Below are 17,605 nucleotides of genomic sequence, written 5' to 3'. Positions count from 1 at the left end.
GAAGAAAAATTCTCCACGTGTAAGCCCTTGTACACACGGTCAGAAATTCAGACGGAAAAGGTCCGATCGGAGCATGTTGTCGGATAATCCGACCATGTGTGGGCTACATCGGACTTTTTCCCTCTGAATGTCCGACCAGCAAAATTTGAGAGCCCAATATAAAATTTTCCCACAAGATGATCCGATGGGACAAAGTTTTATAGAGAATTCCGATCGGAGAAAGTGCCACGCATGCTCGAATCAAATTACGAGACCAAAGCTATTGGCTACTAGCCGCAACGTAGTCCCGTCGCAACGAACGAACGTCATCACGTTTCGAACAATCGGATTTTCAGACAACTTTGTCCGACCGTGTGTATGCAACACCAGTTTCGGACAAAATCCGTCTGAAAAAATCTGACGGATTTTGTTGTCGGGAATGTCCGACCCGTGTGTACGGGGGCTAACAGTGCAGGATCATTATTATATATATCTAAGTTCTTCTAATTTGTGTCAGGCAAATGGATGCTCCATGATTAGCAGCATGTAATGTAATTTATCTATTATTGAAGGCCTTTTACGATGTGTGTATTTGTGTACAATAAATTTATATATTTTTGTAAATTGACTGTTTTTAAGTTTACAGTGTACCACGAAAGTCCATGTTGCCCCCCACAACTGTCCAAATTTCTAATTAGTAATATTACGAAGGTACATTAATTATTTCATAACAAGTAGCGTTTCCATATATTTAATATGGGATATCACAAAACATCCTACACCTCACCTACCTGACTGTGCACTATTGAACCTCAACATAGATTCCATCCTACAGTCCTTTCGTCATGTTACAACACATATCCTTTTGGCTGCTAGATTGAGCCTAATAAGACTATGGAAATCTGGCAGGGCGCCCATCATTGAACACACACTTGACTTGGAAAACCTTCACTGTAGTTATGAAACAATGATGGCCTCCAGCGCAGGTCTACTAGCTATTTCAAAAAAGCCTGGTGACCATGGGCACAATGGTCTGGAGAAGCAACGTTTTTATGACACCATGTGACTTACCTTAAGGTTTAGTCGTGACTCAGCCATAAGTTATGTTTATTAACACTAACACAGCTGATTAGAGTTTTTCTGTAACACTAACCTCCGATGATGGTGCCCCTCCCTCAAGAAACAAAAGAGATCCCATTAGGGGTTACTTTGGGAGAGGAAGTCACACTCTCTTAGTCTAACGAATACAGTAACTGAATATGTGATAGAACCACTTGGCACCCACACTACGTCTATTGACGTCATGGGATTTCAGTGGTTATATCTAAATGATGCCTGAGGCCACAGACATCATTCAGATATTGGCGTTTTCAGCCGGCGATTCCCTGCACCATAAGAATGATCATAGCGGCTGTTCCGCCGCTTGATCGTTCTTACGGGTGGCGGGAGGGGACCCCCCCCCTCCCGCCGCCCTCCGGTGCTTCTACTGACTCACCGTTTCAATCGGTGAGTCGGTCACAGGATCCGCCGGCCCCAGCAAGTAACCATAGAGATTTCTGGAGGACTAGATTGTCCCCGGAGTCTCTATGATCGTTCAGAGGCCGGGTGCGATGTTATGACGTCACGCCCCGGCCTCGGTATTCAAATTAATGGCGCCGATCTGGCTAGGAAGCCAGGATCGTTTTTTTTTTTTTGTTTTTTTTTATTCTTCCCAGCCTAGAGGTGAGATATGGGGTCTTATTGACCCCATATCTCACTGTAAATATGTCCGATCATGCCATATTCCTATTACAAGGGATGTTTACATTCCTTGTAATAGGAATAAAAGTCATCAAATTTTTTTTTTTTAAGTGTAAATCTAAAATAAATAAATAAAATTAACAATAAAAAAATAATAATTAAAGCGCCCCCTGTCCCGTGAGCTCGCACACAGAAGCGAACGCATACATAAGTCCCGCCCACATATGAAAACGGTGTTAAAACCATACATGTGAGGTATCACCGCAAATATTAGAGCGAGAGCAATTATTCTAGCCCTAGACCTCCTCTATAACCCAAAATATGTAACCAGTAAAAAAATTTAAAGCGTCGCCTATAGGGATTTTTAAATACCAACGTTTGGCGCCATTCCACGAGCGCGTGCAATTTTAAAGTGTGACATGTTGGGTATCTATTTACTCGGCGTATCCTCCTCTTTCACATTATGCAAAAAAAATTATACTGTTTTTTTTTTAAGCATGAAACAGTTTTTTTTCTGAAAAAAAACATGTTCGAAAAGTTGCTGCGCAAATACCATGTGAGATAAAAAGTTGCAACGAGCGGCATTGTATTATCTAGGGTCTTTGCTAAAAAAACATATATAATGTTTGGGGGTTCTATGTAATTTTCTAGCAAAAAAATTAGGAATTTTACATGTAGGAGAGAAATGTCAGAATTGGCCTGGATGCGAAGTGGTTAATTCAAACAATTCTATTAGCATATACCTAATGCATTCATTTGTACCAAACCATTTATGACAACTTACTGTATGACGAACAATCTATACATTGTTATCCCTTTGTTCAAGTATTATAAAAAATAAAAACCTATTGATGAAAAAAATAAATATTTATTTCACTCATTAAAATGCAAATTAATTTATAAAAAAAAAAGTTCCTGAACCCCAAACTTACTCATCCATGTCTTTATGGACCTTGCTTTGTGCACTGGTGGACAGTCATGTTGGAACAGGAGAGGGCCGTCCCCCAAACTGTTCCCACAAAGTTGGGAGCATGAAATTGTCCAAAATGTCTTGGTATGCTGACTCCTTAAGAGTTCCCTTCACTGGAACTAAGGGACCAAACCCAACCCCTGAAAAACAACCCCCCAGCATAATCCCCCCTCCCCCCACACCATAACACCCCCCCCCCTCCCCAAATCCTTATTCTATCCAAAACAAAAAAAAGTTCTAATCAGAGATGCACATTAGAATAAACAGCTGTTCAATGACTTTAATAAAAATAAAAAATAAAACTATAAAGTGAGCATCTTAGAGAACACAGTATAAAGAAATATGGGAAGTGGTGGAGACATAAATCCATACACACATCCTTACATGTTGAACTGGATTGACTAATGTCTTTATTCAACCTTACTAATTCTAACTATAGTTTTCGTACATAGGTCATAAAAAGTACATTCCTATCTTTTTGTATCTCTATTTCGGTGGAAAGATCTTCCTGAAAACACTTTGAAATGCTGTTCTAAAATCTTGGTTCCGCAGACTGTAGATGAGAGGATTAAGGAAAGGAAGGATCACCGTGTAAAACACGGACACTAGTTTGTCACCAGGAAAATTATAATGGGCACTTGGGCCAAAATAATTAAACATAAAGGAGCCATAATACATAAATACCACTGTCAGGTGAGAGGTACAAGTGGAGAAAACTTTACTTCTATTGCCCTTAGCTTGAATTTTAAGAACAGTTTTGATTATGTAGACATAGGGCAGGAAGGTCAGTGTTAGAGATCCAGCAGCAAGGAAGCCTCCCAAGAGAAAAATGAGCAGGATATTGATGAAGATATTACTGCAGGAGATCCGAAACAATGGTGGAAGGTCACAGAAGAAGCTTTCTATAATATCTGATCCACAAAATGTTAATTTTAAGGCATAAAGTGTGTGAACTAAAGAATAAGTAAAGCTAAGACACCACACAATGGACACCAACTGTACACACAGTTTCCAATGCATGATCTGTGTGTAATGTAATGGCTGACAAATGGCGGTATATCGATCATAGGACATGACGGCCAACAGAAAAACATCACAACAGGCAAAGAATAGAAAGAAGTAGACTTGGGTTATACAAGCCTGTATGGAAATTTTCCTTGTCTTGGTTTGAAGGTCAAATAATATTCGTGGGACAGTTAATGAGGAATAGCAGAGGTCCAAACCGGCCAGGTTTCCAAGGAAGAAATACATAGGAACATGGAGGTGAGAGTCGGTGACTATGAGGACAATGATCAGCAAATTCCAGATTAATGTCAGAAGGTAGATGAGAAGGAAGAAGAGAAAGAGAGGGAGCTGAAGACTCGGAAGGTCAGAGAGTCCAGCGAGGAGCAATTCCTTCAAAATTGTCTGATTTCCCATTCCAATATATTTACTTATGTTTAAATTAGGAAAAACAGTTAATCTTATATATGTTTCAGTTGTTATTTTTCCAAAACACTACACACAATTTTAAATGTTTTACTTTCTTCTTGTTTTTTTTAAAGGAAAACCTACACATAAAATATAATTCCCTCTCATCTGTGACTTAAAGGAAGACTTGATTTGTGACAGTCCAAAATAACGAAGAGAGAAATTCTATAAGTAAAAGATAAGATGTTGACTGAAATTGTGCACAGAAAACATGAATTGGTTTCTTGTCACTATCAGTGATGGTAAATGTTATAATCCTTCACCAAACTTCTCAGATATTGGCTGTGTAAAATACATTGTCCGTCATTCAAGAGATGGAGAAAAGTTACTTATTCCTGCTGTATCAGAAAAAAATAAATCTGATTTAGGCTTTACCTGAAAAAATGATGATGGTAATTTTTGCCATTGTTATGCCTTTATAAGAAGACTGAAATGCAATAATTTCTATAGATGACAATCATTCAGTCTGAGAGATTGGTGTATTTTCTCCTTTGCAAGAAAGTGAGACCTCACAGCGGAAACTCAGGTAAAGGTCCTCATTCATCAATCTCAGTAGCATGAAGGCGCCTTAAAGGGGTTGTAGAGGTTCCTTTTTTTTATTAAAATAACAAATATGTTATTCTTACCTGCTATATGCAAGGGTTTTGCACAGAAAAGCCACATTCCTCCTCTTCTGGGGTGCCCCACTGGCGCTCCTGGCTCCGTCCCTTCATCAGGTGTCCCCAGGCTCCAGGGCCTTCAAAAGTGTAATAGGTGGTTGAGAAATTAGATGTGTAATTTATGCTCCTAGAATGCCTGAAGGTGCTACTTCAATGTTGGGCCTCTCTACGTGGTCAGGCTGTGTAAAAGTCTCACACATGTTTTATCATCATACTCAGGAGGAGTAGCAGAATGTATTTTGGGGTGCAATTTTTGATATGTACATGCTATGTGTTGGAAATATCCTATAAATGGACAACTTTGTGTAAAAAAAAAAATGCATTTTGATTTTTTCCCCACATTTTCCAAAAACGTGTGGAGAAAAATTACATGTTCAAAAGACTCATTATGCCTCATAGAATATATGTTGGTGTGTTTTCTTTCCAAAATGGGGTCATTTTGTGGGCACTTCCATTGTCCTGGTGCTCAAGGGCCTTCAAAAGTTTAATAGGTGGTTGAGAAATTAGATGTTACATTTATGCTCCTAGAACGCCTGAAGGTGCTACTTCAATGTTGGGCCTCTCTACGTGGTCAGGCTGTGTAAAAGTCTCACACATGTTTTATCATCATACTCAGGAGGAGTAGCAGAATGTATTTTGGGGTGCAATTTTTGCTATGTACATGCTATGTGTTGGAAATATCCTATAAATGGACAACTTTCAAAAGACTCATTATGCCTCAAAGAATATATGTTGGTGTGTTTTCTTTCCAGAATGGGGTCATTTTATGGGCACTTCCATTGTCCTGGTGCTCAAGGGCCTTCAAAAGTTTAATAGGTGGTTGAGAAATTAGATGTTTCATTTATGCTCCTAGAACGCCTGAAGGTGCTACTTCAATGTTGGGCCTCTCTATGTGGCTAGACTGTGAAAAAGTCTCACACATGTGGTATCGCCATACTCAGGAGGAGTAACAGAATGTGTTTTGGGGTGTAGTTGCATGTATGCCTATGCCATGTGAGAGAAAAAACCTGTTAATATTACATTTTTATGGGAGAATTTTTTTTTAAAATTTTGCAAAGAATTGTGGGCAAAAAACTCACCATGCCTCTTACTAAATAGCTTAGAATGTCTACTTTCCAAAAAAGGGGTCATTTAGGGGGTATTTGTACTTAATTGGCTTGATAGTGTTTCAATAAATGAGATAGCCCATCAGTACATCAGGTGTGATCAATTTTCAACGATTAGCACCATAGCTTGTAGACTCCCCAACTTTCACATAGACTAAAAACAAATAATGAAGGAAACAAATACCTGTGAATGGCCAGACTGGTAATACGAAGAATTTTCCTTGTTTTAGCTCCTAGCCCAGATTTAGTCAGTGATCCCCCCTGCAGAGGTAAATTTTGATAGAGGAGGGAGGGGGAAAGGAAGGCTCCTCTGGAAGGATCAGCTCAGTTCTAGAAGTCTGATGTAGAGATTTTGCTGAGGAAAGTTAAATGAAAAGAACAGGAAATCTATGTGATATTTATTTACATTTATAATACAGAAATCTCCCCTGACATATATGGAGCACACAGGAGGATAGGTTGCCTCTGTATTCATCTGAGATTAATTTAAAACATGGATCCTCTGGAAGTCTCTACAGAAAATCAAGCATCGTCTGAATTAATTTATCCCTTGGGCCTTTAGAAATAAATAACTGATTTTAGAATTTCCAATCTTTACCCTTTCATCTTTTATTTTTTCTAATAGATATTTCTCCATTTTATAAAAGTTTGAAATGGGAAGTTGTGATGCTGGAAAGAACCAACAATAAAATGGTGGAAAGTTGAAAAAATGGAAAGAACAAATATACATTGTTATTTTTTTTATTTTTATTTTTGGAAAAGGTAAAACAGGAAGGTTTATTCTCACACAGATGTTCTCACATACAATTTGGACCTTTTTAAATTTACAGCAATAGAAATTATTATCCTAATTTTCTAATTAATCAAAGAAAACTTAATTTTTATTTTAGTACATTTTTTTTTTTTTTTTGGAAAAAGTAAACCAAGGAAGAATGATGAGGTTTATTCTCACACAGATGTCCTCACAGAAAATGTGGACCTTTTTAAATTTACAGCAATACAAATTATTATCCTAATTTTCTAATTAATCAAAGAAAACTTAATTTTTATTTTAGTACATTTTTTATTTTTTTTTGGAAAAGTAAACCAAGGAAGAATGATGAGGTTTATTCTCACACAGATTTCCTCACAGAAAATGTGGACCTTTTTAAATTTACAGCAATAGAAATTATTATCCTAATTTTCTAATTAATCAAGGAAAACTTTATTTTAATTTTAGTACATTTTTTTTTTTGGGAAAAAGTAAACCAAGGAAGAATGATGAGGTTTGTTCTCACACAGATGTCCTCACAGAAAATTTGAAGCTTTTTAAATTTACAGCAATAGAAATTATTATCCAAATTTTCTAATTAATCAAAGAAAACTTTATTTTTATTTCAGTAAAACTACAGAAAAAAAAGCAGTTTCCCAGAACCACTCTATGAAATGACAAAACTATAGAAGACAATATCTCCCATGGAAAATAATGGTGTCCCAGTAATTTAATTCTTTTAAATTAACTTTTTTTTTTAAGTCTTTAATGTACGGGGGTCATCAATAGAAATTGAATTCAATGCACTGTGAAGGATAATAACACAATATGTCCGCTCTCCGGTGTATTCTCTGACTGGGGTACAATACGTCTTTATTTTTGGTGCCTCAAGAAGTGTGTAAATCCTGAATGTACCTATGGCAATTGTTATTAAAACACTGGGAAGATTCTAAACCGGGAGGTTGGTGGTTAGACATGAATGAGTGAGGTGAAGTAAATTGTGTTTAATTTAGAGGTTTAAAAGTTTAAGAAAAAAAACCTTTGTTGTGAACCTACTAAAATTGTGAATTTCATACAAACATCTTATTAAAAAAATAAAAACATGAGGGAGTCTAGTTTATATTTAATCCTTAATCTTTAACCTTAAGTAGAAAACCTTAACCACCTGAAGACCGGACTGTTTCAACCCTTTCCTGCCCAGGCCACTTCTCAGTTTCCAGCACTGACTTTGAATGACAATTGCTCAGTCATGCAACACTGTACCAAAAATAATTCTATATATCTTTTGAGACAGATAGATGTTTTTTGGTGGTATTGACTCTTCTCTAATTGTTTTTTTTTCTATATGAAAAAAAACAGCCTAATTAAAAATAAAAATTGTTCTTGGTTTCTGTCACGTACCTTACAGCGGAGTCAGACTGCTTGGGGTGGCCTCTTGCACGGTTCCAGTCTCAACACCCCTGGAAGTGGGGACAGGGGGTGTTGAGGCAGCAAAAGGGTGCAGGTGCCTGCAGATTTGAAGATGAAGGCTTGAAGACACTGGATCCTCACGGAGGAAGAGGCGTAGACTGGTCACCGGAGGTGTTCAGTGGAAGCCAAGCAGGTATGAGGAAAACACTGCACGTCAGGAACAGGCAAGGTTGGCAACTGGCTGGCAACAAGGTACAGGAACGAAAGGCAGGTACAGTACGTAGTCAAGGACGAGCAGGGGTCTGGTAACATGCTGGCAGTGAGGTACAAAATCAGGAAGCAAGCCGAAGTAGGAAGTCCAAGCCGAGGTCAGTAATAATCCAGGAAATAGTAAGCCGGGATGATAAAAAAAGAATAGTCGAGCAAGCCGGGTAATCAAGAACAAGGTCACAGGTACAAACAATGATCAGGTATCTCAGGGACAAGCTGAAGACTATGCAACACTGGTATCAGGTCAGGATCCTGTTTATATAGGGTGAGATGTGCCAATATTGGTGGACGTGGCCGTGCGTGCGTGAGTACGCACATACGTTCGGTTGTCGCGAGTGCGTCCACATGTTCGTATTGGCGTGTGTCCGTTCGTTGCGGAACTCGTATGCCTCTGACGGGGTCACCACGCATGGCCCTTGGAACAAAAGTAAACCGCTACTACATGGGGACGGACATTCACACGGTGAGTTCCCTGACATTTTCTGTTATACAGTTTGGCAAATAAATAATCTTTCTTCATAAATGTAGGCCAAAATGTATTCTGCTGAACTTCTTTGGTAAAATGTATTTCTATTAAAAAGGAGGTAAACTCTCCCACTCTGATGCTTCTTTTCATTTAGTCCATTATAATAAGTAATTATCAAACTATAGGCACTGTAATCCAGCCCAAATCGCATATTACTTACTGACTACAGAAACTTAAAAAAAACTTGTTTCCAGGGGTTAGGCAGCGCCATCTTAAGTATTGTTTTCTGAGTTCACAGTAGAGTGTATTTCCGCCCTTACATTGAGCACTTCCTGTACTGTTAACCAAGCCTCCTTCTCAATCCAATGTTTCTATGGCAACCCTGCTTCCCTGCTCATAGCTGACTTGTTTTATTTCATAGTATTTACTTCAGCTGATAAGACTGCAGTAATGCTGTGCGATGCCCAGGTTTACACTCCATATGATGTCACATTGGGCACATGGGGTGTAGGAGGAAACTCTGAGTGATTATGCAGTCTTGTGGGATTTCAGTGTTGTGTGCCGTAGGAAGTCCTGATAATAGACAGACAAGCACACAGAGTGTGCCGTAAATCAGGGAAGATCTGGGCATGCTCAGCGACATCATGCTAAAGAACAAAAAGGATTACAACAATACTAAGCAAATAAGGAGATATCTACTAGCAGTGTTCATTGAGGTTTTTTTATGCTGATTTACATGGGACAAATGTGTGGGGGACAGTTTACAACCACTTTAATTAGTCTGTGTGAAGGTTATAGAGTCCACACACTATGATACGTGTATTTAGAAATTGATTAATCCTGATGTACTGATGTCCTATCTTATTTCTTGGCACTCTAACATGCCAGGACAGTACACATACCCCCAAATTACCCCCTTTTTTGACAATTAGACCGCCCAATGTATTTTTTAAGAGGTATGGTGAATTTTTTAAGTTGTGAGTTTTTGGAACTTTTTTGGGAAAAATGAGGAAAGTACAGTCTCTTTATACTTACATTCCCCACCATATTGGTCTGGCAGCCCTTTCCCATTGTTTAACCATGGACTCGGATATACACCATCTACAAGCCCTTTGATTTGGTCTTGCTGACTAGGGATGAGCTTCGTGTTCGAGTCGAACGTACGTTCGACTCGAACATTGGGCGTTCGTGCGTTCGGCGAATTCCGAACGTTTTGGCCGTTCGCGTCAAAATTCGAGTGACGCGCGCGCGGACCACAATGCACTGCGTTGGCGCAGTGCATTGCTGTCCGATGATTGGCCAAGCATGCACTGTGACCCCGCATGCTTGGCCAATCGCAGCGCCGGCAGCGAGGAGAGCCATGATTGGCCACAGGCATCCTGCCTGTGGCCAATCATAGCTCAGACTGTGTAGTGCACGCCCCACACTATAAAAGGCCGCCTTTAAGGCGGCCTCCTGTAGTGTGTTACTTTGCATCTGAAGCAGTGGGTGTTCTGTGTACCTTCAACACAGTACACACCAATCATTTTTGGCTGATTTCCTATCTTGCTGCTGTGTAGTGGTTGTTGTCTGTGCCCTGACTGCAGTATACACCACTATATTCACCTCACCTATATAGCTAGTGATCTAGCTTTAACCACTTAACAACTGCCCATTGCCGATTAACGGCTTCAGGGCGGTTGTTTAACTCAGAGAGGCCATTAATTAACGGCCTCCCAGAATTCTGCTCTCGCGTGCCCCGAGGTGTGCGCACTCGAGAGCATCCGTGACCGCCGGGTCCATAGGACCCGGCGCATCACGGTAAACGGCCGCTCATAGCGGCCGTTTACCACGTGATTGCTCCGTCAAATGACGGAGTGATCACTTGGAAACAAACCGGCGTCATGTTATGACGCCTGTTCCTCCCTCCCCTTTCTGTACCGATCGGTACAGCGGAGGGGAAAGAGATCGGTGTCAGCAGCGATGTGGGCTGCATCTGCAGTGCCCACATCGCTGCTCACCGAATTTAACCCCTCAATTCCCTGCCAATACTCTGCAATACCAGTGCATACTCTGCAGTACCCCACCATTACTCTGCAGTACCCCGCCATTACTCTGCAGTGCAGTACCCCGCCATTACTCTGCAGTGCAGTACCCTGCCATTACTCTGCAGTGCAGTACCCTGCCATTACTCTGCAGTACCCCGCCATTACTCTGCAGTGCAGTACCCCGCCATTACTCTGCAGTACCCCGCCATTACTCTGCAGTACCCCCCATTACTCTGCAGTAACCCCCATTACTCTGCAGTAACCCCCAATACTCTGCAGTACCCCCATTACTCTGCAGTACCCCCCAATACTCTGCAGTACCCTGCCATTACTCTGCAGTACCCCGCCATTACTCTGCAGTACCCCCCAATACTCTGCAGTACCCGCCATTACTCTGCAGTACCCCCAATACTCTGCAGTACCCTGCTATTACTCTGTAGTACCCCGCCAATACCCCGCCAATACTCTGTAATACCCTGCCATAAATTGCCATACCCAGCCATACTCAGAGATACCCAGCCATACTCGGTGATACCCTGAAGTACCCAGCCATAGACGCCCCCCACCCCTCACCGCCCTCTGGTGCTTCTACCAACTCGCCAGTACGATCAAAGCCAGAATCTTTTTTTTAATTTTTTATTTCAGGCTTCCCAGCCTAGAGGTGAGATGTGGGGTCATATTGACCCCCCAGATTTCACTGTAAAGAGGACCTGTCATCCCATATTCCTATTACAAGGGATGTTTACATTTCTTGTAATAGGAATAAAAGTGATCAAAAATATATTTTTGGGAAAAAAAATGTCAAACTAAAATAAAGTAAAATGAACAATAAAAAAATAAAATAAAAATTAAAGCGCCCATGTCCCCATGTGCTCGCATGTGCCACACATGTGAGGTATCGCCGAGAATGTTAGAGCGAGAGCAATAATTCTAGTCCTAGACCTCCTCTGCAACTCAAAACATGTAACCAGTAAAAAAATATTTAAAGCGTCGCCTATGGGGATTTTTTAAGTAGCGACGTTTGGCGCCATTCCACGGGCATGTGCAATTTTGAAGAGTGACATGTTTGATATCTATTTACTCAGCATAACTTCATCTTTCACTTTATGCAAACATTGGGCTAACAAGTGGTTAATAATAGAGCTTGCAGTCAGTAGTGTTAGGACCCAGTACATACCGCTATAATATAGGGCAGGCCCCTACTTTCAAACATCCAACTTACAAACATCTCCTACTTGCAAACGGAAGGAGACAACAGCAAGTGAGATGAAAAAAGATGGACGACAAAACAAAATTATACAGGGGTGATAACCCTTCCCTATGTTTTCCAAAAAGCTTAAAGATATTTTTTTTGACTGGAGCTACACTTTAAAAATGTACCGGATGAAAATGACAAACAGATTCAACTTAACACAACAAACCTACACAGTCCCTGTCTTGTTTGCACCGCCTGTATACTGCTGTTCTGAGTATATAGGGCCTGGGGGCCACACGCATTTCCTTTTTTTAATATGGGTACGGGGTTCCCCTTAATATGTGTACAAGACCCAAATAGGCTGGTAATGGGCAGGGAGGGCTACCCATGCCATTTTTCTGAATGATTTTCAACCATATTGCAGGAACCAGATATAACATTAAAACCGCAAGCAGTTTTAAATGGTGTTATTTCCGTTTAATGTCATTTTGTGCAGGGACTGTTCTAAACACGGGAAACACGTGGCACTTCACAGGCATACTACAGACACCCCCCAGGCACCATATTTAAAGGAATATTTCACTTTTTTTTTTCACTTTAATCGTCATTAAAATCACTGCTCCCGCCAAAACGGTAGTTTTTAAAACTTTTTTTTGCAGTGACCCATGTCCCCTGGGGCAGGAGGCAGGTCCCCAAACCCTTTTTAGCACACTATCTTGCATATTAGCCGTTAAAATTAGCACTTTCCAATTCGAACATTCGAGTCCCATAGACTTCAATGGGGTTCTAACGTTCGTACCGAACGCGGGGGTCGTTTCGCAAGTTCTGGTGCGAACCGAACCGGGGGGTGTTCGGCTCATCCCTATTGCTGACCATACTATCTTATCCTCATCTATTCCTGCCATTGTTTTACATAGGCTATTTTATAGTCAAAGGATTTCGTTCAAAGTCAGTCTGACAATACCTACATATTTAAAGGCATATCGCCCTAGCTAGCCTGCATTGATTCTAATACATCTTACCGTTACCACTTCTCAGGTATGTTTCTGTACAGGCAGTGTCTGATCAATCAGATATTGGCTTTACATTTAATATTAATATCCTTTGCTCACTACCATCATTTCATGCCTCTGCAGATTGCTTGGGACTGCCGATTCTCCTCTGTGGCTTTTTTCCTTCTTTGCCCCCTCTGTCTTTTTTTGGGTGTGATCAATGTCAATTATTGAACTTACATAAACTTTGAGCCATGACCCACATGGTAAGATGGCCACTCCTTTATTTTTATTATTTTTTTTCTATATAAATTATTATTATTACTATCATGTAAAATGTACCTATTGATAGTTTGTGATCTTGAACAATTGTTCATGCTTATGTTTTATGCTCAAACATTTTCCTTTTCTCATAATCTGTTATAATTGTTTCTTTATTAATTGTTTCTTTATCAGTCTAAATTTTGACTTATATCAATGGATATTGAATTTGAACATACTTTGCCTGAAATTTTTGAATATGTTGGCAATTTATTTACTTTTCAATGTATTTCCAGTTTTTAACGCTAGCTGCATTGTCCTGAGGAAGCTCAAGGGAGCGAAACATGTTGAAAATTGCAGCATCTTTATGTATAGATTGATAACATCTGTGGTCATCTTTGATCCTGTACCTGCTCTGTACATTAGTATTTGACATTTGTATTTACATTCTCTTTATTATTGTTTTTAATATCTGTATGTATTTCAAAATAAAATTTGTGTATTTTACTTTGGGCATGTGACTGTTCTGCCTTTACCAGGGTACCGTTTAAAAGTCCCGGGGGTTGGTTACCCTCCAGCCCCTTCAGTTCCCCCTCCCTTTTCTTTAAATACTTGTATTTTGGGATGGGGTACCCCCTATAATGATCACTTCATCTATATATCCTTTTCTGCTACATCTACAAGCCCGGTTTTTAGTGGACAGCGTCCAGTTTTGTTTAGAACACAACTACTTCACTTTCTTAGACCAAAACCTCCTCCAGATACAGGGCACTGCCTTGGGCCTTTGTGCCCAGCCAGCTCAACCTCACCATGAGTTGGTGGGAGAAGTCCTGTATCTGGAGGAAAAATCCCTTTGTGACCCTGGTATATTTTGGGAGATATATTGATGATATCATTATCATATGGGCTGGCCCTTCAACAGGAATACAGTATGTTGTCCAATATTGCAACAATAACACCCTGGGCCTCTCCTTTACTCATGTTTGGGACAAGACCTCTTTGGTTTTTCTTGATATAGAATTTAGTCATCACAATGGTACCATAGTTAGCAAGACACATTTCAAACCAACTTCTGGTAACTTTTATCTGCACTCCCACTGCTGCCACCACCCTAAGTGGATTGGAACATCACCAAAGGACAATTCACTAGTCGGAGGAGAAACTGGACTTCTGAATCAGATTTACAATGCCAAAGTGCCTTTCTTTTTTTTTTTCTTTATTTAACCTCCCTGGTGGTATGATTATGACAGATTTTTGAAGCTCAAAGTGGTACAATTGTTTTGCATGGAAATTTAGCATTTTATATTGTTGGCCTGTAATTCTTAGAAATAACTCACTTAAATCTGTCAAAACAAGAGTCTGGTAGACATCCCTGGTATGATAACGTTTGAAACTCAAAATCATAAATTATAATAAATAACTATAAATAATTAGACATGTGCGATTAGTTTCGTACGAAATGAAAATTCGTACTAATTTCCAAAAATTCGTACATTCATACGAATCCGAAATACACATTTTTATGCATACGAATTCCATACGAAACACTAAATTTTGTTTATGAATTTCGGATCCGAATTCATAACGAAAATTTGTAATTGTTCCGAAAAGTTAATGAACCTAAAAGTTAAAACCCCAGGAAGTCAGCACAGGGATGGTGGGAACCCCTATCGGAATTTATATGGTTACGAATTTCATACGAAATACGAAATTTCATTAACGAATTTCGGAATACTAGCTCATTATGCCTTTGATTTACAGGGTGTGTTTTTTTTTTCCCTTTACTTCCTCTTTAAAAACACTTAAAAGATGGAAGTGAAAAACAGTCATATCAGTGAATCCAGAAAAACAAAGAAAAGGCGCCTCTAAGTGTAGAATTAAAAGCTTTTATTTTCCCCAAAAAGGGTTAAAAACACTTACAAGATATGTGGACTGGCAGAGCATATCATTAATATCCATGTAGGTAGTCCGGCATGAAGGCGGTGGTCACTGGCGTATACAGGTTCTTTGGGCTGTGTGTATCCAAAGAGGTCCCTCTTTGATGACTGCTTCCTGTCTGCTTCCTGTTTGCGGCCCACGCTGGTTGCTGGTTATTGTCCCCTGCCGCCGACGTCACTTCCGGGATCGGCGTTTCTCCTTGTTTGAGATTGTGACTGCGGGCTGGGTTGTCATTTCTCCCGGAGCTCCCTGCTGTTTTTCCTGCTGGCATCCCTGGGACTTCTGGTTCATAAAGACATTTGCTTTTGCTTGGTCCTGAAGTTCAGAGCGCCCTTACACACTGTATCTCAATGAATCCATAACATCCAGCGGGATGCCTCCTGGAAGTAAAACAGCTGCAGGTGGAAGTTCCAGCCGACCAGCATTGGTAATACTGTCTCTCTGATCTAAGATGGAGGGCTGTGCCGTCGGGACCAGAATGGAATCCAGGCAACCGGCCTGCCACTCTGACGTCACTTCTGGTTGCCTGGATTCCATGTTGGCCCTGACAGCACAGCCCTCCATCTTGGATCAGAGAGAAAGTGTTTTATGACTGCACTTAAAAGCACCTTCTTCTCTGCTTTGTTTTTCCTATAGAGTGTTGAATTGCTGCTGTGGTGCATTAATCACATCTCAAGAGTCAGTTATGTACTGTATGTTAAAGTCTCCTTGTTATCCAGAGTGCCGTATTCTCCACACTCCTTCAATGTAACTATAAGTACATCAAAAATGGCATTTATTGGGAGATATCACGAAAAATAATTTACAGGTGATATTTAACCCCATCCTGCATAGCCACATTTTATTGTAGAGGAAGCAATCTATGTGCAACTATTGAAACCGGAGCATAGTTAGTTATAAGTCCATGTTCATTTCTGTTTAGGTTCTCTTATATTTCTTACTCATACTCTGTTACTCCTGGACTTGTAGTCCCTCTATTGGATGTACTGTTTAACCTCCCTGGCGGTATGATTCAGTCCGGTTTTAGGTGCTGAAAGCGGTACAATTATTTTGCATGGGAATTTGGCGTTTTATTTTGTAGTCCTGTAATTCTTAGGAATAACTCTCTTAACCACTTGCTTACTGGGCACTTAAACCCCCCTCAGTCTCAGACCAATTTTCAGCTTTCAGCGCTGATGCACTTTGAATGACAATTACGCGGTCATACAACACTGTACCCAAATGACATTTTTATCATTCTTTCCCCACAAATAGAGCTTTCTTTTGGTGGTATTTAGTTACAGCTCGGAGTTTTATTTTTTGCTAAACAAACAAAAAAAGATGCAAAAAATCATGTTTAATAGTTTGTTATAAAATTTTGCAAACGGGTAATTTTTCTCCTTCATTGAAGTGCGCTGATTAGGCGGCACTGGTGGGCACTGATGGGCTGCATTGGTGGGCACTGATAGGCTGCATTAGTGGGCACTGATAGGCTGCACTGGTGGGCACTGATAGGAATAGTTAAGGCGGCACTAATAGGCACAGATAAGGCGGCACCAATGGGCACAGATAAGGCGGCACTGATGGGCAAAGATGGGCACAGATGGGTGGCACGGATGGGTGGCACGGACGGGTGGCACGGATGGGTGGCACGGATGGGCACTGATAGGTACCACTGATAGATGGGACTGATGGGCACTGATAGGTGGCACTGATAGGTGGCTCTGATAGGTGGCACTGCTGGGCAGCACTGCTGGGCACTGGTAGATGACACTGATGGGCGCGGATAAGTGGCACTGGGGTGCAGCACCTTTGAGGCAGATTGTGGGCACTGCTGGGTGGCACTGTGGGTGGCACTGCTGGGTGGCACTGTGGGCACTGCTGGGTGGCACTATGGGCACTGCTGGGTGGCACTGACGGGGGGAACTTACTTTTTAAACATGTGGCACTGCAGGGGGCAGGTGGGCACTGGCAGGGGGCAGGTGGGCACTAGCAGGGCTGGCCATGATCGGGACTGATGTCCCAATCACGGCCGCCAGTGATCAGCTTTTTGAGCGCGCCGCGCGCGCCCCTCAGGGGGCGCGCAGGCCGCTCATGCACGGGACGACGTCAATAGACGTAGTCCTGGAAAAGGAGATCCGCGCTGTAGCCGTCATTTGGCTATAGCGTGGATCTCAAGTGGTTAAATCTGTTCAAACCAGAGTCTAGCAGACATCCCGGGTATGATAAAGTTTATAATACTAAAAATTATTCAATAATGTAATCAAATCCAAAAACACTGAAAAAGGGACACTTTTTGGTTGCTATGGGCAATCTCCAAATTCCAGGCAGAAAAAACTGTATTTATAATGTAAAAGTGCATGCAGGGCACTGCACAGACCACTAGGGACAA

At 40.9% G+C, this 17,605-nt stretch overlaps 1 protein-coding gene across 1 annotated transcript; it reads right to left on the bottom strand.

Moving 5' to 3' along the window:
• Nucleotides 1-2,954: 2,954 nt before the first annotated feature.
• LOC143925322 (olfactory receptor 5AR1-like) lies at nt 2,955-6,300 on the bottom strand. The gene is made up of 2 exons (XM_077449902.1): nt 6,109-6,300; nt 2,955-4,497 (listed from the first exon to the last, which is right to left on the bottom strand). Exon 2 carries the CDS (start codon nt 4,106-4,108, stop codon nt 3,176-3,178), a length of 933 nt encoding a protein of 310 aa, XP_077306028.1. The 5' UTR covers nt 4,109-4,497; nt 6,109-6,300; the 3' UTR covers nt 2,955-3,175.
• Nucleotides 6,301-17,605: the final 11,305 nt, after the last annotated feature.

Source organism: Lithobates pipiens, unplaced genomic scaffold (assembly GCF_037356315.1).
Source record: "Lithobates pipiens isolate NorthernLeopardFrog02 unplaced genomic scaffold, aLitPip1_a1.2 Scaffold_22, whole genome shotgun sequence".
NCBI lineage: Eukaryota > Metazoa > Chordata > Amphibia > Anura > Ranidae > Lithobates > Lithobates pipiens.
The sequence above is the reverse complement of the archived record's forward strand: the minus strand, read 5'-3'. Positions and strand labels throughout refer to the sequence as shown.

Excerpts from the sequence above, each read along its gene's own strand:
- LOC143925322 (XM_077449902.1), bottom strand. The coding sequence starts at position 4,108 with ATGGGAAATCAGACAATTTTGAAGGAATTGCTCCTCGCTGGACTCTCT.